The sequence below is a fragment of the Ictalurus punctatus genome, chromosome 8, assembly GCF_001660625.3.
Source record: "Ictalurus punctatus breed USDA103 chromosome 8, Coco_2.0, whole genome shotgun sequence".
Classification (NCBI taxonomy): Eukaryota; Metazoa; Chordata; class Actinopteri; order Siluriformes; family Ictaluridae; genus Ictalurus; species Ictalurus punctatus.
In genome coordinates, this window is record NC_030423.2 from 27,074,030 (window position 1) to 27,094,988 (window position 20,959).

At 40.4% G+C, this 20,959-nt stretch overlaps 2 protein-coding genes across 3 annotated transcripts; one reads left to right on the forward strand and one right to left on the reverse strand.

Moving 5' to 3' along the window:
* The first annotated feature begins 400 nt into the window (after positions 1–400).
* hnrnph1 (heterogeneous nuclear ribonucleoprotein H1) lies at positions 401–8,780 on the forward strand. Of its 2 annotated transcripts, XM_017474676.3 has the most exons (11): positions 402–503; positions 1,333–1,418; positions 1,495–1,650; positions 1,730–1,873; positions 3,484–3,622; positions 4,962–5,137; positions 6,650–6,753; positions 6,910–7,045; positions 7,349–7,411; positions 7,530–7,628; positions 8,092–8,780. In XM_017474676.3, exons 2-11 carry the CDS (start codon positions 1,334–1,336, stop codon positions 8,193–8,195), a joined length of 1,206 nt encoding a protein of 401 aa, XP_017330165.1. In that variant the 5' UTR covers positions 402–503; position 1,333; the 3' UTR covers positions 8,196–8,780. The 2 variants fall into 2 exon arrangements, with proteins under 2 accessions (XP_053538103.1, XP_017330165.1); XM_053682128.1 differs by lacking the exons at positions 3,484–3,622; positions 4,962–5,137 and having other exon boundaries at positions 401–503.
* A 222-nt stretch (positions 8,781–9,002) lies between these two features.
* On the reverse strand, positions 9,003–20,039 carry rufy1 (RUN and FYVE domain containing 1). The gene is made up of 17 exons (XM_017474675.3): positions 19,746–20,039; positions 17,618–17,791; positions 17,411–17,528; positions 16,558–16,659; positions 16,072–16,195; positions 15,912–15,973; positions 14,831–14,966; positions 14,604–14,705; positions 14,407–14,523; positions 14,140–14,307; positions 13,033–13,130; positions 12,764–12,883; positions 12,452–12,581; positions 11,382–11,476; positions 11,253–11,301; positions 10,710–10,787; positions 9,003–10,612 (listed from the first exon to the last, which is right to left on the reverse strand). Exons 1-17 carry the CDS (start codon positions 20,005–20,007, stop codon positions 10,472–10,474), a joined length of 2,076 nt encoding a protein of 691 aa, XP_017330164.1. The 5' UTR covers positions 20,008–20,039; the 3' UTR covers positions 9,003–10,471.
* Positions 20,040–20,959: the final 920 nt, after the last annotated feature.

Genomic DNA, 20,959 nt, shown 5'->3' on the forward strand with positions numbered 1-20,959 from the left:
TTTATTGTACGGAATCGATTCTCGGAATCGACTCAGTCAAATGCCAAAGCAAAGTTTCAGGAGGTGATTCTTTACGATGATACTGATTCAGCCCGTTTATGCTAGAAATGTTTTGTGTGGTATCGATTCAGTCAAATGCCGAAGCAAAATTTCAGGAGCCGATTCTTTGCGTTGATACTGATTCAGCTCGTTTATACTATCCGTCATTGAGAAATGTATTGTGTTGAATCCATTCCCTGATTCGACTTAATTAAATACCAAAAACACGGTCAGAATCGACTCCAGAATTTCTGAAACTGATTCTATACGGTGATGCTGATTCAGCGCGTTCGTGCCATCGAGAAATATATTGTGGAGAATCGATTCTCAGAATCGACTCAATCGATTGCCAATGCACGGAGTCGACTCCGGTTAGATCGCGCATGCGCACTATTTGTTCCGCTAGGAATTCACCATTTTTTTATACATCCATTGGCCGGTGGACAGCATATCGGCTAGCAAAGGTAGTTCGAGTATTTTGACCAAATAATACGTGTCTAATGATATTTGTTGTATATTTATAAAAAAAAAAGGCTAAAGAGTAATTTTGTTTAATAGATGCTTGATATAATATGTAAAGTCAAATAAAAGGTGCTGGTTGTAGTTAGCATCGCTAGCTAACCGGCTTTTTTCTTCTTAAACCTATTAAGCCGCTTTATTGGGGTTTGTAGTTGTTTTTCCGTACTCGTTTTGCATCCCAAACCATTTCCCTTTGGATTTACAGTGCTATAAAACCGGGTGTAGTAAACCCTGTGTAGTGCAAGCATTCATTTTTAATGGAATTTGGCCTAACGGTTTGCTTTAAAAGTGCAATATTCGATGTTCTAAATTGCTTAATTGTATAAATAACCTGGAAGATATGTAGAACATGATTAAAAAACAATAGCTTTAGCCGTGGCCTTAAAAAAAGTGTATTAAGTCGCTGAGAAAACGCCTACGGAAAACTGAAGTCCGGTCCGGAATACTTGTTTTTGTGTTTTGCCTTTTTAAAGATAGTGTGGGTCACCGAAGATTTTGAGGGCGGGGCTTCGTGAATAGGGGCGGGGATCATTCAAATGAGGAACCCACTTAACTATTAGACCTAATGTTGAAAAAGGCTAGTTTAGAGTCCTGTTTAATAGAATGTTATAGAATTAATTGAATAGAGTTCTTTCTCCATAAATCTCATATGCTGTCGGATAATTATAATTATTCAGACTCTAAGGCTTTTGCAAATTTGTTAGAAAGCTGTATTCAGTTTGTTGTAGCCTGTACTTCTCATAAATCTGCATTATTTCCTCATTCTTCGTTAAGCATGGCAGATGGAGAGGGTTTTGTGGTGCGAGTGAGAGGATTGCCTTGGTCCTGTTCATCAGATGAAGTCCAGAGATTCTTCTCAGGTAAAATCAAAACCTCACGTTGCTTCGTACGATCTCGTGATGAAAATGTAAACGTCGGGCTTTACCTGTATTGCAGAATGCAAGATCGCAAACAACGGCACGAGCATACACTTCACCTACACGAGGGAAGGGCGGCCGAGCGGAGAGGCGTTTGTGGAGTTCGAAAGTGAGGAAGATCTGAAGATTGCCGTGAAGAAGGATCGAGAAACCATGGGACACCGTTATGTAGAAGGTGAGAGTTAAGGGAAAGGAGGGTGAAAACATATGAGAATGACGTGACCAGGTACTGAGTGACCGTTGTATTGTGTCAGTCTTCAAATCCAATAACGTGGAGATGGACTGGGTCTTAAAGCACACCGGGCCTAACTGTCCAGACACAGCAGGTGACGGCCTGGTCAGGCTACGAGGTCTGCCGTTTGGCTGCAGCAAAGAGGAGATTGTTCAGTTTTTTGCAGGTATGTCACCCAGCATTTAGGGTTTTTATCCCACCCCTCATCAATCACAAACTCTCAGTATATAAGTCAATGTTTCAGAATACTTCTAGGCTATATGATTTATGTGCCATTAGGTCAGTTGTAATATATATATAGATATATATAGCAATATACAGAAAGCCAAAAAGACCAAAATGTCACTTTTATGTTCTTATCTCATAACTGAATGGTTGCCTATATTCCTCATATTAAGACCTTTGCATGATAAGGAGTCATAGGGTGTTTTTCCACTGCACACTCATAAACAAGATCTGGCCCACAAAGGTGCCTGGGGTTACTCTGCATTATCATCATTATTCAGTTTCCATTCAGATTTAATCCCGATACTAAAGACACATGAAACGACCAGGTGTAAACTTTCTAAATGTAACGTTGCTGCTTTCCGTCGATAAAATATGATGGAACGAAAATAACACTGGGTCTCATTTTAAAGCTGGATATTTACTCATAATACAACTAACTAACGTAAACCTCGACCTAATCGATTTCAAGTCACGTGATTTGCTTGCATTGCTGCGTGTTTATATCTGGAATGTACTGTGGAGTTTAAAATGCTTATTTTGTCTGCGTTTAGCAGACGGCCGTATCCAGAGCGACTTACAGAAGAGCTTCTTGATCGAAAAGACGTCCTCGTCACCTAGTTCACTAGCGACGGAAGACTAAGAGCACCATCGCGAACGTTTTGAAAACCGGTTGTTTGCTTAATTAAAGAATATTAAAAAAAGAGAAAGAAAACGAACGAGCACACACCTCTAAATTAAGACAAATAGAACGAATCATTCAGTTATGACAAAAAAAAATGCCACCATATAAAGTAAAAAAAAAAAGTATTAAAAAAGTACAACTGGCATAGAAGTGAGTCAAAATAACCTCCACTTCTGTCTTTCAGCCTTCACCCTGATCGTTCATTTCGTGCTCCCAGCTGTCTGTACACTTGACCTTTTATAGAGTTTTGTGGGCGTCACTATACGCAAACGACGTGTATCGGGGGATGTGCTTTGCACTTGACAGGTGAACGTCGTACGCACGCACAAGAGTATGAAGAAAATAGAGTTTTCTGAAACTTTCACACACCACTTTATTCAAAGATTGATAAATAAGACCTGTCGTATCTAAAAAGTTCTGTACTGTTGCCTCCCTTGTGTGATAAGAAAAATATCACTGTTGCATGCGTAACCAATCAGCAATGAACAGTTCTACTAGCTCCTCCCCCAAGTACCGTCAGTTCTTGTTGGTATCAGACTTTAGCAGGAACTTTCGCTACTAGACCAGTGGGCGATGGAAAATTAAACAACCAAACCAACAAGGCTCAGTTTCTTGGGGAAAAAAAAAACCTCAAGGGTTTCTGTAATCTGTGCAGTGGAAAACAGCCTATAGATATCTTTGGGTACCTGATGATACTTTCTCATACCATAATAATATAATTTGTATAACGTTATCACACACATATAGAATTTCCATGTAACCTCATTTCTTGTGTACAAAAGTTCCCTTAGCAAACTATAAATCTTTGTCAATGGGCTTGTGATTTAATATGTCCCCCACTGGGGTTATCTGTCCTTGGGTTGAAGGGTTGGAAATCGTGCCAAATGGGATAACATTGCCGGTGGACTTCCAGGGGAGGAGTACGGGGGAGGCCTTCGTGCAGTTTGCTTCACAGGATATAGCTGAAAAGGCTCTAAAGAAACACAAGGAAAGAATAGGGCACAGGTGGGGATGGTTGGTTGGTTGGCTGGATAAGTTGCTTTTCTTATGGTGTACACCTCAACAATTATATGCACTGCAGAAATGGCAAGACCTTCTCTCAAACTGCTAGCATTCACAACCACACATAGCTTTTTAAAAGACGAGGCCCAGTTCTTATGAAACCACACTGTGTTCATGCTGTTTCCCAGCATTAGTGCTGAGTGAGTCATCGAATCGAAGTCATGAATCATTTGTTAATCACTTTATGGGTGTTTTCACATACGCAGTCCGGGTTGGACTCTTCAGAAAGATGAGAACGCAGCAATCGCACACAGTTGTGTAGAACTAAACACCTGGTCTGAGAGCGTCCATGCTGTGAGGAAGTGACCCAAACGTGCGAGCTGCCTTATTGAGTCTTGAGGCACAAACTGAGCCAAAAGATACACCTGTAGCGCTACAGAAATTGTGTGCGTTTCGTGGATTCGGACTGATTGGTGGGGGGAAAACGCGACACAGTAGATGTGACACACAAAATGTTTTAAACTAGGTGTGTACTGTATAATTATCAAATCATGGATTGAGCAATAGCTCGGTGTTCTCTGTGAACGAGTTTTACAAGGACACTTCAGCTCTATACACCTCATAGGCAACATTTTTTGTGTTTATTTTTTGCTTTTTGGTTTGTTTCATTACATTACCAATTCGCAAAGAAGTATCAAAGTCGCTATGATTGGGATTCTGCAAACGGTCTAATGTGTGTGAAAACACCCTGAAACAAAACGTTCTGTACTTTTTGTTAGTGTTAAACAGATATTTAAGGTTTCTAGATGTCTGAATTAATCATTGGTTTTTAAAGAAAACGCTACAAACCTTAAAGATGCTAGGATGTTCACTCAGCACTACGTGTATTGCTTTAGGGTTTTTCCTCACACCCTATTTATTTATTTATTTATTTATTTATTTATTTATTTATTTATTTACACACACTACAATGAGGACTTCAGATCATGAGGACCCGGTAACACAGGTAATACTGAGTCAGACATGACGGACTGAAGTCTCCTTTATACCAAGTTCTCTGTACTCTGACAGCATGACCTCCACATACTTAAGTAATGATAATAGTATAATGTATAGTAATGGTAATAATAATCAGAACACTAATGAAAAAAACAAAACAAAAAGTGGCCATAAGAAAAGCTGAATGAGGGTTTGACTGAGAAGTTTCCATTTAATTTTCAAAATCACTAAGCGGAGTCATTGCCAGTTATTCAATGCTGCAGTTCTTAGGGTTTATTATTTCCTGTGCACGGAGCAATGCTCCGTATCCTCGGGTTCCAACGGTGTACTTTGGCCTTTGTAGGTACATAGAGATTTTCAAGAGCAGCCGTGCAGAAGTGCGTACGCATTACGAGCCGCAGAGGAAGGTGATGGGAATGCAGAGGCCGGGACCCTACGACCGGCCGGGTGGCCGCGGCTACAACAGCATGAGCCGCGGGGTCTCGTTCGAACGTGTGCGCCGTGGAGGATACGGAGGAGGTATCCAGGCTATCCATAAATGCCTAGGCTACTGCCTTTACAGCTACTGGCGCAGCTCAAAAAATGAGAATATCGTGGAAATGTTCATTTTTCCCCATAGTTTAATTAAAAAATTTGAACTTTCATATATTTTAGATTCATTACACATGAAGTGAAATATTTCAAGCCTTTTTTAAATTTTAATCTCGATGATTACAGCTCACAGAAATCAAAAATCCAGTATCTCAAAATATTAGAATAAAGAATTTATAATATAGAAAAGTCGACCTGAGAAGACTCTAATCAGTAAATTAACTCAAAACACCTGCGAAGGTTTCCTGAGTCTTTAATCTCTCGGTCTGGTTCAGTACACAACCACAATCACGGGGAAGATGAGAGTAAATGCTGCATTTCATTTTGAAATCAAGGTCCCAGAGTCTGGAGGACGAGTGGAGAGGGACAGAATCCAAACTGCTTGAAGTCCAGTGTGAAGTTTCCACAGTCGGTGATGATTTGAGGTGTCATGTGATCTGCTGGTGTTGGTCCACTGTGTTTTCACAAGTCGAGAGTCGATGCAGCATCTACCAGGAGATTTTAGAGAACTTCATGCTTCATCTACTGACGAGCTTTATGGAGATGCTGATTTCCTTTTCCAGCAGGACTCTGCACCTCTGCCCACAGTGCCCAAACTACTAGTAACTGGTTTACTGACCGTGGAAATACTGTGCTTGATCGGCCAGCCGACTCGCCTGACCCGAACCCCATAGATAAGCTACGAGAGACACCAGACCCAACAATACAGACGAGCTGAAGACTACTATCAAAGCAACCTGGACTTCCAGAACACCTCAGCAGTGCCACAGGCTGATCGCCTCCATGCCACGCCGCACTGACGCAGTAATTCCTGCAAAAGGATTAAATCCCAGACTGATTATCAGTGCGTAAATTAACATACTTTTCAGAAGGTCGACGTGTGTATTATAAATTCTTTATTAGAATATTTGAAACACTGGATTTTTGATTTCCATGAGTTGTAAGCCGTAATCATCCGGATAAAAACAAAAAAACGCTTGAAATATTTCACTTCATGTGTAATAAATCTATAATGTACGAAAGTTACACTTTTTTTTAATTAAAAATTGCGGGGGGGGGGGGGGGGGGGGGAGAACTTTTCCATGATACTGTAATTTTTTTGATATGCACCTGTAGTAGTAGTAGTAGTAGTAGTAGTAATAATAATAATAATAATAATAATAATAATAATAATAATTATTATTATTATTATTATTATTATTATTAAGGAATAATTTTGCCATCTTTAAAACAAAGCAAACCTTATTATTATAATTCTTATTGATACTTAATATATGACCTTCATGGTGCCTTAATCAGAATATTGTTAAGCTATCGAATTTCGTAACACTAACTCAATCATTAACTAGTCTAGGGTTTTCAAGATACTGTGACTTCATGGATCATGCCTCTTTACGCGGTTTCCGCTCAGCGTGACCGTACTCTTATCTCTCGCCTCAGACGGCCGTTACGGAGACGGCGGTTCCTCTTTTCAGAGCACGACTGGCCACTGTGTGCATATGAGAGGCCTTCCATACAGAGCCACAGAGACCGACATCTACAACGTGAGTTCCTGCATTACACTTTGATCTGTAGTTTGACATGTTCCTAGTAATGAATTGAATGCCTACTAATTAATATCAATAAAAAATATGAATATAGTATAGGTTGAGGGCTTATTAAGCCATTTTAAGCGCTATTTATCTTTATTCCACATGCAGTTTTTCTCTCCCCTGAACCCGGTGCGTGTGCACGTGGAGATCGGGCCCGACGGGAGAGTAACCGGCGAAGCCGACGTAGAGTTCGCTACACACGAAGACGCCGTGGCCGCCATGTCAAAGGACAAAGCCAATATGCGTAAGTATAGGAGTTTTCTTTTTTCTTTTTTAATTTTTTTTATGACGTTTTTATAATATTTCTGAATTGCACAGTCACTTAATAAAAAGGAAAGAAAATCATAAGAAGCCGATATTGTAATCAATTCATTTATAGAGTGTCATCTTGGCACTGATATTTTTAGCTAGATTTGACATTTCTTGAGCAGGAAATGGTATTTTCAGCAATCAGGCCAAATCAATCAGGCTAAAAGGCTGTATGTGTCATTTTTATATATATATATAATATATTTTATATAAAAACCTTTTGTGTTTTGTCTTGCAGAGCATCGTTACGTTGAGCTGTTCCTGAACTCGACAGCAGGGGGCGGCAGCGGCGGATATGGAGGTTGGATAATGGGAGAAATGAGTTAATCTCTAAAATGAGTTTTATTTTTTCGACCAATGAGTCATGAGGTTGCTTTAACTCACACTGGCTGTGTGTGTGTGTGTCCCTTTTATCTCAGGAAACCAGTCGTCTTACGGGCACGGAGGTCAGCAGATGAGCTCCGGGTACAGCGGCGGTTACAGCAGCCAGAGCAGTATGGGAGGATACGGTGATTACAGTGAGTGTCAGCTCCGCTTCACACACATTCAACAGTTCGTTTCAAACTGTAGTTCATTACTACAGTATCATCTATAAACATGAGCAAACCGTCACAATCTGTAAGGCTTACGGTAGCGGTGGCCATTTTGGACTCGTTATTTGCTTTAAGTTGAGAAAACTGGAAACGATGCAGATAACGAATTCGCACATAGTAGATAAATTTGTCAATATGGATTTACAATGTATTGCTATTTAAAGCAAGTACACTCACCATCCACTTTATTAGGAACACCTGCACATTCATGCAGTTATCTAATCAGCCAATCTCGTGGCAGCAGCACAATGCATAAGTTATTTAGTATTTGTATCAGAATCCTCATTTTAAAAAAAGAAATGTGTTTTTGTGCTGTTTTGAGTCCCGTTAACGTGTGTGGGTGTGTGAGCTCGCAGGTCCTGAAGTGTGTATTTGTCCCTCCTGTCAGGTAATCAGGGCGGAATGGGGAGTAGTTACTACGGCGGGGGAAGCCGCGGCTCGATGGGGATGAACGGCCTGAACAGCAGCATGGGTGGAGGCTGGGGCATGTAGCTACCTACACCTGGCTTCGATCTCCACTTCAACTCGGATTTAATGTTTCACCGTGATTTCATTTGCTTTCTTAGTGCGACATCCTTCTTCTTCGTCTTCTTTTTTTTTTTTTTAAATTGCTCTCAAACTTTTTACTTTACTAAGTGAAACCCTTGTCCCAACTGGATTATTACAGTTTTATTTTTTTTGTATTAAAGTTCTGGACGTTACTTCAGCTGTGGAAAAGTTGCCTGCCAATTAGTTGAAATGTATTTATATGCACAATGATGATGATGTTTCTCTCCTGATTGGGGCAGGGTTTTGGGTGGGGGGGTATTTCTGGTTTCTAGTGAGAAGCTGAGTATGTTGTACTATTGTAAAGCATGTTTGCAGGAGTGCAGAGGGAGCTGTAACTGTAACGTTAAATACTTGCATGCGATGATAGTGTTTTGATCGTGTTGCTCTTCTCTCTCTCTCTCAACTGTAATTTTTTTGTAGCGTGATGCGAGAAACGGATCGAACGACGTCCGGTTTTCATTTTTGCACAGACGAGCTGATATTTTTGTGCTGGGGCAGTGTTTATTAAAATCTGTATCGTTATATGAACCCGTGAGACTGCGACTTCTCTTTTTGGAGCATCTGTTTAAAAAGTTTGGTCAGCGTTTAAACAGTTTTATTCGTTATAATCATCTCTATATCACACACTGTTCTTCCTTAATTACTTCGATATCACATCAGCTTGAAAGCTCTCTCAAATAAAACCTTGACTGGTCAGAGTAAAAGGGAAAGGAAAGAAAAGAAAGTAAAGAAAAACATTATGCATGGTAGTTTCATACAAGTGGCATTTTATTTTACAAAAAGTTTTGAAAAGTATTGCCATTAAAATGGCAGAAACAACTCATGGTGTTGTGTGGTAGTCTTGGCATTGCATTTGCGACCTAAAACACACTTGATCTGACTAGACAATGAAGTAACTCATAATGCTCAGTATGTGTAATCCACCCTGACTAAAAAGCAAGGCATTGCGTAGTGCACAGAAAAGTCTGAGATTAGATTTAGTCTGATCAGAGCAAAGATAACATGTATATCACTGCAGCACTTTCTAAAAGGTATAAATTGGCTCTTATGATCCAGAAAATATGGTATTGACCATTGTTCAATCTTTCTAGTAAGGCTGTGTGTAAAACGCAGGAAACGTTCAGAAACGCAGATTTTTGTTGCACTCGTGTACTGATGTCAATCACCTGTAAAGTGCAAAGTGTTCCCGACAAGGCTCATTTGCATATAGTGACGCCCACATAACTCCATATACGGTAAAGTCTACAGACAGCTCTGCGCAGGAAACGAACAATCAGGGTAAAGGCTGAAAGACAGAAGAGGAAGTTATTTTGATTCGCTTCTACGCCGATACGAATATCTAAGAATATTTACTAATAAGCGAGTGATAAATCTTCCGTCGGTTCGAGGCGTTTGTTTATTTTGTTTACAGACCAGCACGTCCTCGGTTTACACACCACCGTTTCACGTAATCGACCGATTTGTTTTTATCCGTCTTAACGTAGGCGTGTGTGTTGGCTCGCTTTCTTTTTTAACATTCTTTAATAACGCCAATAATATAAACGTCAAGTAGTTCACGAAATGTACTCGATGACGCTCTTAGTCCCTGTCCTAGCGTAGTGAACTAGCAGGATGACGTGTTTTCGAACGAGACTCCAAAGCTCTTCTGTAAGTCGCTCTGGATACGGGCGTCTATAAAAATGAGCATGTTAAACTCCAGATATAAAAGTGCAGTAATCCATGCAGATGATGTGACGTGAAGTCGATCAGGACGAGGTTTAGTAAATCGTCATGTGTGTAAATTTACACGTGCTCAGGAGCACGGGTAGCGACAATACGAACGTTGTACTGAATTTACAGGATTTTCACGAATAGCGTTTCGTAATAATAATTTCTATTAACGCTCGTACGAATTATCGATGAATAAATCTGTTCGTTTTTCTCCCTAAAATGGAGATTATCAGCAAGAGAGAAAAATACAAATCGTTCATTACTATTAGTATCATTATGCATTACTGTATTAGTCCTCTTAAAAAAAAAAGATCACGTTCTCCCTGTAGAAGAAATTACAAAAACGACTTTGCATATAATTCTTCAATGACCATCACATGCTGGTTAAAAAGGTTTCAGACAAACAGAAGCCCCTTAAAAACAGCAACGTGTATTTATTAATGTAATTAATGTGGAGATGTCAGCCTGTGGTTGGTCAAGGCTGTTAGTTTCGGGCACGACGAGGAGCGTCAGGAGCCGCTGGAGCTTCTCTGAAGCAGGAGGGAGTGACAGATGTCGCAGACGCGCACAGGCCTGGGGTACGATGGCAGCGCCAGCTCGTTACTGGAACAGCTGTTGCAGTAAATGTCTCCACAGTTCCTACAGTGGTGCTGAAGGGCGACGCAAGAGTGGCGTTAGATGTGTAACGGAGGGGGAGAAAACAAAACATCAGATCCAGACGAAAATACAGAAAACATGGACGCTCACTTTTCTGCGAGAGATGGAGAATTCCTTCTGGCACTGCTTACACTGCGTGGCTTCATCGTCTTTCAGCCAGGCTTGACCCTAAACACGAAGAACATCTCAATGCTTCGCCCAAAACGTCCAGCAGCTTTGAAAGTAGTTCTGGCTGCAAGGTTTAGTTTAACGCAAACGAGACTAAAATATAATCCTCAAGACTTCGGCATTTCTACCTTCAACCAATTCGATCACTAACAAGATGAAGAAAAAAAAAAACCTGTTGTGATTTAGGCCACGCCCACTTCAGGCTTAACTCTAAATACAAATACGGCTACTTAGTGGACGAAACGGACATTGTTGGTCACGTGACCTTTATCTGCTCTACTAAACGACACCGCTGTTTCTGCAAAGCACAAAATACCATCATTAAACATAATAATCCAAACGATTATTTATTACCTGGAATAAGTACGATAGTTCCATTGTCATAAAAGCAAATAAAAAGCCAAAACGTGTGTGTTTTGAAACTCCAATCACGCCCCAGCGTTGACCTTTAAACCAGCTGCTTACCTTTAATGCTTTATTGACTTCTTTAAAGTCCTCCATTTTCAGTTTGGACCTGAAGGCAAGAACAGTGTACATGATGCAAGATGAATAACTTTATCTGAACTGTAATGACGGTCTTGTCTGTCGTCTTACTGGCTGAGGTGAAGGCCCATCTCCTGCAGCGCCTGCTCCTGCTCCTCACACAGCTGCTGCAGCTGTTTCTTCTCATGCCGCAAGTCCAGCATTTCCTGTTACGAGCCATTCCATTTAGAGCTCGATGACGACAGTGACACAGCGAATACATTTCACATTACAAGCTGCTGCTCTGCTTTTATTTAGCACTGGTTACAAAGTCGCTGTGCTTAAATTCAATTAAAGCGCACCTATTATGGTTTTGAAAGGTCTCATATAATAGATTTCCAAGCATCCGAGGTCCAAAAACACTTTAATGTGCTCATAATTTAATGAGCACGTGTCACAGACGACTCGTTAAATGATCCGTTCTAAATTCCTCCTTTCAGAGAGCATACCCTGCTATGATTGGTCTACCGCTGTCAGAGTGTTTCGAAAAGGAAACGCCCACTACCGTAAGGAGTTTCAGCTCCGTCTGTCAGCGAGCAGCTGATAAATACCAAAGGCGGGGTTTTTTTGTTATAAACCTGCATAGGTTAGTACAGGAAGTGAGTCTGGAATCACTAACGACTCGATTCAGCTTTTCAGAATTGATTCCTTCTTTTGGGAGTCAATAACTCCGTTTGTCCTGTGCGTTGATTTTTGAAACTTTGTGTTTGCTCTATAACACACTACTTGAAAGGTAAAATTTGAAAAACTATAACAGGTGCACTTTAAGGACGTTCTGTTGCAGGAAAATATTCAGCAATGGTACGATGAGATCTGGTGCGATATCACCCCAAAGTGGATTATTTTCCAGTAACGGCATGTCCTGACGTCGTTTATTCCTATTATACTACAGCGATTTGACAATATGATTACAATGATTCGTTTATACATGAATGACGTCATGATTTTTATCCATTTATAGTCACGTTTAATGTTGTGGAAGTTAGTTCCTGTTCGCACTTATGAACAGTCATTACAGTTACAATGTAACGGTTTGCATTGCACAATGAGTTTTGTAAGACTGTGGATAAGGAGATGTTGAACTTGAGTCACAGAGATAGCACAGTGTGTGGTGAGTGTGTGTGTGAGAGAGAGATACTGACCGTCTGAAGGCCTTGCAGCTGTTGCAGCTGTGTACGTAGTTCTGCACTGTTGTCCTGCTCGCGCTGCAGATCTCTCTGCAAACTCTGCCTCTGCTCCTTCTCCCTGCTTAGCTCCGCCTCCAGCCCAACCCTGAGGAGCACACACACACACACACACACACACACACACACACACACACACACACACACACACACACCAAAGCTAAACTCGTGACTGTTCGTTACTTGTTAACAACTAAAGAACAACACTCTGGACATTAATCACGTCTTGGAGAAACAGGATCCTTTTGAACATAAAAAAGCTTGTGTTACCTCAGCGTGTCGAGGTCACTGAGGCGTTTCTGCAGCGCGTCCACTCTCCCTTTCATTTCTGAGCACATCTCTTTCTGACTCTCCTCCGTGCTCTTCCTTCCGTTCTCAGAGTTCTGTAACCTGCAGCGTCAGGACAGACGTTTCACGCAAAACACCATGCGTACCGTAATATAACACTGGCTCCCTGGATCACACTCAAATCCATGGTAATTTACACATTCTAATGAATCGGTTCGGAGGGCGGAAGCGACACAGACTCAGAGCTGTACCTCAGTTCCAGCTCTTTCATCGTTCTTTCCATCTCTTGCATCTTCTCCTCCAGTCTCACAGCTTCCTCTTCTTTCCTCTGCACCACGCCGTCAGCGTCCTTCAGTAACCAGCAGGGGGAGATAGAGAGAGATGCAGAACAGCAGCATGAACACAAATGTAGTCATGAGTTATTACATTATTTTGAGCTACGTAATGAGCTTTGCCCGAGTAAATAAAGTATGAAATAGTTTCTGGAATTTGCTTCCCTACAAAGTTAACACAGTTACCAAGTAAACCAAGCCTGTCTCATACCTAATCTAATAAATCTATGCCTATATTTTCATATAATCACTTCAAACGAATGCACAAAATTAGATCTTAGCAAGTAAAGATATCCTGAATAAAGGACACGTGATCTGATATTTCGTTATGAGACGATTATCTAAAAGACCATTAAGCCCATTTCTAAACGAAATAATAAAAATATCTGCCAATGGAGTAAGACATTTTCAAGCTTGAAATGAGTAGAAATATCTAAAAATGGATTTAATATTGTATTTGTTTAAAAACAAACAAATAAAGAGAAACAGTAAGTGAATTTGAATATATTCAACATTAGAGGTCCAGCGATAGTAGAGTTTACCGATACCAAGATGTAGTATTAGCACATTTATGGTAGGGACTTATTTATAATTTTATTATCTGGTGTCACCCAGATGAGGACGGGTTCCCTTTTGAGTCTGATTCCTCTCAAGGTTTCTTCCTCATAGCGTCTCAGGGAGTTTTTCCTCAGCACTGTTGCTTGTTCTGGTTTGCTCATTAGGGGCAAATTCATTAATTAAACTTAATATTTGGAATATGTGTATATATATATATATATATATATATATATATATATATATATATATATATATATATATATATATATATATATATTTCTGTAAAGCTGCTTTGGGACAATGTCCATTGTTAAAAGCTCTATACAAACAAAACCGAATTGAACTGAATTGAAGTTGGGCGGTTCCTACATGCTGAAAACCGAATAATAACAATAATAATTTTTATCCCAGAGAACCAAAGAAGTTTAATTTTTAGATATAAACACAAACACAGATGTTCCCACACACCTGTGTCTTGTTGAACATCTGCAGGTTGAGAGTTTTGACCTGGTCCAGTTGTTGGCGCAGAGCCGCCAGCGTGTCGTGTTTCTCATGAATGTCCTTCTCGAGCAGCTTCATGGCCACTTCCATCTCCTGCTTCAGACCCACCTGCAGATCCAGCTCCTTCTGCAGCTCCTGCATGACCATCACACTACAGCTGAGTCGGGGCGTCTCGTTTAATACTTTTTAATTGGAGGCGTGCCGGTATATCACTACGATACGTGTGTGTCTGACCTGTCGAATGCGCTTCTCCTCCTTGTACTGTTTCCACACCATGTGGTACATTTCATCCAGACCTTGCCTCGTCTGCTTGTAGGTCTCCAGCTCCACCTGGCTGTCCTGCAGCGTCACCTGGAGGAACAGGAAGCACACACAGCAATATAATACCCACAATGCACTGCTGGAATCATTGTTCTGTTTCTTAATCTTACCTCTTCTTTCCTCTGGCTGGTCTCGAGGATGGTGGCGTTCTCCTGCCGGAGCTGCTCCTGCTCCTCCCTCAGGGAATTGATCCGGTCCGTAGCTGCTGAGAGCTGCACATCACACACACACACACACACACACACACGTTTACTGTACTGTACACAGTATACATAATTAAAAGAGCACTCCTCATCCATTTGATCATGCGTTACACTTTTCACACAGGTGCTCTGACCTCCTCTATGAGTTTAGAGTTGGTTTTCTCCAGCGAGTCCATCTTGGACTGAAGGTCCGTCACTGTGCCGCTCAGGTTGCGGTTCAGTTCTTCGATGTAATGCTTCTGGTCCAGAATCGCAGTCATTTTAGAGTCACTGACAAGCAAAACAGCAATATCACGTTTTAAAATCCGAAGTGATACTAACACCAGACCTGCATCAGCCAAAACCGAGCATTATTAAGGGGCCAAGCACCAAAGGTGGTTCTTCTTCTTGTTCTTCTTTGATTTCCACATGGGAGTCTTTGGCAGCCCATAGAATACTTTGTAAGCCTTTTGTGAAATAATGAAGTGATAGTGGACAGCCTCAGCTACCATCATACCCCACTCAAGCACTCTAGAGCTAACAATAAGGCTAATCTACATTTGCTCTGAAACACAATGTCATAGTATTATCATGATTCAGTTTTTCTCTGATTCTTTGGGTCATGCCGAATTCAAGGGATACCCATGATGTTAATTTCTGCCATATTGGATTTTCCACCAATATTAATGTTTTCAAAATCAGTTTTTTCCTCTTCTTCTCCTACACATTTTACCGACCAAACTTGAAACACTGTATCGTGAGACCAACCAAAATAAAACAACTTACTTACTTTAATCATTACAAAAGTTGTTTAAAGTGTTCGACACCACGCTTGATGTTATGTTTAATAGCTGATCATGTGCTAAGATGATGTAGTACCATTACACTAGTATTATACTATACGAGGTTCATACAGTACCATTACTCTAGTATTATACCTATACTATACAAGGTTTATATAGTACCTTGTTGCAATTAACAGACTAGCATTATAGCAAATGAACTAAATCACAACATTTTATAAATAAACACGTTCTAAGTCAACTGCATGGAAAAACCAATCCGATTGAGGACAAGTAAATATAAGATCACCTAATGTCTCATTAGATAGAGGATTTAATACAGGATTACTCTCCTTGTACATTATCATTAGTTCTTATGCTAATATTAATAATATATTCAAATTAGTAACATTTGAAAGAAGTAATTTTTTTAATTTAAGGAGGCGTTACTCACTCTTGTGGGTTCTCGGTTGTCTGAGGGTCCTTTAGGTACAGCGAGAAATCTATGACACCCACCTGCAACATCCAAATAATACACTCTGAGTCAAACACCTGCACCGAATATAGCCCCAGAAATAGCAACTGTGCGTGTGTGTGTGTATCCTGTGTCTCACCTGAGAATCCAGGTCTTCCCCTTTCACACAGAGGTTGGCATCGATGATGTTCAGCCCCACCAGCATCCCCACAATCACCAAGCCTTCTTCCTCCATTACCAAAGCTCCTGGCTCATAAAACTCCCTGTTTCATCACAACATAAAGACAAAATCTTTACAAATCCCACAGTCACACACTCGTATATAATATAAATTCTATAACAGCAGATCACAATTATTGGCACCCAGGCCACTTTTTTTTTTATTGTGAAATTAATCTAAACAAAACCATTGTATACCTTTTTAAAAAAACATATCTTTACCAAGGGTGCCAATAATTCTGGAGGTCTGTATTTATGCACCATTTTCACTTTAAAATTTCCTTACAGTCTAGACTGAAATTTAACTTATTTACCTCTTCAACGTCAACAACACGGAGCTATAACAAAGAGAAACGCAGAACAAACAGTACAAAGGTACGAACAGTGCTCGTGATTATCGGCTCACCCCAGAAGGTCTTTCCTGCTTATAAGGACTTTCATGTAATCCGCCACTTTCTTCTGCATGAGAGCCAAATGCAGCCAGGCCCGAGCTCGGCCCAGTCCCGTCCTGTCAAAGAAAAACAACCTGGGTTTAAAGTCTTCATTCTTGAACAAAATATCAGGAAGAACACAGAAGACTTCAGGCAAGACGCTACAAGCAGAAATGTCAATGTCACGTCAATCATTTTTCAAACTTTTGGATAAACTGCATCTTCATCGTGTCTCTTCTTAAACAGCAGTAATAAACAAACAGAAAAATGTTTCAGTGTTTTTGTCCACACATGACCAACAGATTATCTGAAACGTTGGAAAATGTGGGCTTTAGCTCCGCCCACTTGACTCAATCACATCACGTCATTCATATATCATTAGCTACGTTTCCATCCATTTGTTTTTATGCAAATTTTGGGATATCACACAAAAAAATAAACAAAAACAACAACGACAAAAAATGCTGGATGGAAACACCAGATGCGAATAAAATCTTTAAAATGTTTTGCACGGATTTTCAGGATTATCCAATAAACAACAACACAGTTTGCTGTAAAAGTCGTTTTACTCGAGAGTATCTTCACATTGTGATTAATATTTTCAATCAAACAACATCAGAAGACTAGATATTTTGGTCGTATTAAATATGCAAATGTATGCTAATTTAATTAGACTAACCCCCATACATTAAAAAAAGCATGTTAGAATATCAGAACTCAACTGGTGAAGATTGACTGTGATACTGATTGTTATTTAAAAAATGACCCTATTCACCTGTAGTGTCTTGCCTTAAGGTAGATATACAATACACACAGGTGGAGACTCACTTGAGTCCAGGCATGTCTCGTACACTCGTGGCGAGGTCGGCTGACTCGGGGCACAGCTTCTCCACCAGTTCCAGAGGAGCCCAGATCGATTTATTCTGCCCAATGAAGGACTTCCTCACTGCACCAGTTCATAGATGAAAAGAGAGAAACTTTACATACAGTCCATGCTACAAATCATTTCCTCCATCATTTTTAACCGAGTTTCACCTTTCAGGCCGTGTTTAAGGCAGTGTTCCAGAACAATAAAAAACTGCTGCAGAGGAGGAAACTCTGAGTCGAGCGTCCGACCCAGGCTGAGTGAGGACTGGATCAGAACTTTTATACTGAGCTTCATCATGGATAACAGATTGGACCTCTCAATGGTCATTGGATCTTTCATAGCTGCAAAGACACAAATGTTTAGATATGTATTACTAACACACCGATACACACAGAACACGAGCAATTAAAACATTTTTTTAAAAAACCTTGAAGATTGAGTGTTGTGGCTTAAACAGGGTCACTGATATTTCTCTCCAGAGCTGCTTAGGTAAAAATAAATGTTAAGAAAATAAACATTACATGCAATAATTCGAATTGTTGAATTTTTTTTGAAACCACTGAACTTTACCGTGACAAAAACATTCAAATAAAATCATATGGCAAAAATAGTGAAGTCTTAAAGATAAAAAAAACTGATATCCTGTATTTTTTTTTTTAACGAGAAATTTAACTTCTCAGTCCCTCCATTGTTGATTTTGATCATGTCCGGATGTAAACGTGAGGTGTTGCACACACGTAAAATCTCTTTGGAGGAAAACCAGAGCTTATAACGCAAAAAAAAAAAAATGTCTAAAAGAGCTGCAGATCTGCCAACAAGAAGATCAGAAGTGCTGTTCAGTTCACCCTCAGGGTGGTCAAAGGTCAATATCGTCTATTAGATACCACCTCTATAACAAGCCACTGGGAAAGCTTAAACCAAGAAAACCTCTTTCTGAGAGAAACCTACAAACTGTAGCTCCAAGACCAGTTCTACTGAAACCAAAAGAATATAACCTAATGAACTGCATACTATACAGTTTAAAAGGGCTGTTTTCAGTATCGGGATATTTCAAAACACAACGAATGAAGTGTTTTGCGATGGCCATGTTGTGAACAAACCGAGGAGATGATCGTAGACGTTAGGAAATCCACGAGCCACACACACGACTCATAAATGGACAGGATGTTAAGATTGTTGTCCAGCTTCAAGTTCCATATCATCAGTCACTACGAAAGCTCAACAGCATCTGTACTACCTGAAAAGGTGCAGCCTACACCATCAACTTCTACTATTGAACCACTCACGGATATTAACGATTAATGAATTACTGCTGTGACCAAGTGCAATAAGTAATAACTTGGGCAATAATTAAATTACATGCAATAATTAATGTCCAAGAACTCATATATATGTGCAATATGTACACTATTATGTGCAAAAAAAAAAAAAAAAAAAAAAAAAAAAAAAAAAAAGTATGTAGACACCTGAGCAGCAAACCCATATGTGCTTGTTGAAAGGGGAATAAATGAGATTTATTCCCCTTTTGCTGTTATAATAATCTCCATTCTTCTATGAAAGCGTTCCACTGGATTTTGTAGCGTGGCTGTGCGGATTTGTTTGGGGATTAGAGCATTAGTGAGATCAGGCGCTGATGTTGGGATGTTTAGGAGGTCTGGGCTGCAGTCGGTGATCCAGTTCATCCCAAAAAGTGTTTGTTGAGGTCAGGGCTCAGTACAGGACGCTCGAGTTCATCCAGTCCGACCTTAACACACCTGTCTTCACGGAGCTGGCTTTGTGCACAGGTGCGTCTTCATGCTGGAACAAGTTTGCGCTTCTTAGTTTTCCAGTGAAGGGAAATTATAATCCTACAGCATGCAAAGACATTCGATACAACTGTGTGCTTCAGAATTTGTTGTAACTCATATGCATGTGACGGTCAGGTGTCCCTAAACTTTTGCAGTGTGGGAAGATGGGAGGTATGTAGAAAGGGTAGGATGTGAGGATTTACTTCTCTTTGTTGCATGTTTTTGTGTATCATATGCAACTTTGATAGTGAAAACCTGTGCACTAAAGGGAAGGGCAACATGTTCAGATCTAATCCTATAGGAAGTGTTGTGACTTGAGGAATCAGAAAAGATCACGTACAGGGTTTTTACAGGAACCTGCAAAGTTCTGAAAGTAAACACACTAGACTAGACAGGTTGTTAACTCGGTATGGCACTCTGTTATTCAGCTAACTTATTAGTATTTTGTATATTTTTTCTCCCTGCTGAAATTGTATAATTATGTGTGCGGTTTAAACAGGTGTCCTACCCGGTTTTATGGAGTCAGAGCTGTCCGGATTTGGAGCCTCAGACCCGGATAAGGGGTTCCTCAAACCCGCGCTGCTGATAGTTTCGGACGCTTTTCGGGCAAACGACAAAATGGGCGCCGACCACGAATTATCAGCAGCTTTATCCTTGCGTTCTCCATCTGTTTCGCTTGCCAGGCTGTCGTGATCAACTGCTGTCGTGTCTGCATTTTGGTCTTTGACAGCGTTGTTTTGAACTTCTCTGTCCGGATCTCCATCCGCCATTTTCACTGAGTCAAACCACGTGACGTTAGGCAGGAGTAAACGAGTGACGTCAGGCTGAAATAATCGCTCCCGGATCAGTGACTAGGCGAAGTGGAGTTAATGATACCACAGTGAAGTGGGTTATTTCCCAATAACACCCCGTTCTGAAATGATTTATTTCTCTTTCACATTTCTAAACTGTCTTAACACTTTTTATCTATCCATCCATTCATTTTCCACACTTTTTATCCATTCATCCATCCATCCATTTTCCACACTTTTTATCCATCCATCCATCCATCCATCCATTTTCCACACTTTTTATCCATTCATCCATTTTCCACAATTTTTATCCATCCATCCATTTTCCACACCTTTTATCCATCCGTCCATTTTCCACACTTTTTATCCATTCATCCATTTCCCACACTTTTTATCCATCCATTTTGCCAACCAGGAGAGCCAGGAACCTTGGGGTGACTTTTGATGACAGCTTGACCTTCATAAACCACATTTCAACAACTGCACGATCCTGTAGGTTCATTCTGTAAAATATCAAGAGAATCAGATCTTATCTCACCAAACAGGCTACACAGATACTAGTCCAGGCTCTTGTGCTCTCAAAACTGGACTACTGCAACTCACTACTCTCGGGCCTCGCAGCCAGCTCCATCAAACCCCTTGAGATGATTCAGAATACAGCAGCGCGCCCCGTCTTCAACCAGCCCAAATGAACCCATGTCACACACCTCTTCATCTCCCTCCACTGGCTTCCTGTAACCCCTAAAATACCAAACTGCATTAAAAAACAAACAAACACAAAAAAATTACTCTGGCTCTTACACCTCTACTCTGCTTCTCTAGAACTCAATTATAAATCTTGTATGGTAGCACTACTTGTATTGTTCGCCGCTTGATATATCTCTTTGTTTGTATTTCCTCATTTGTAAGTCGCTTTGGATAAAAGCATCTG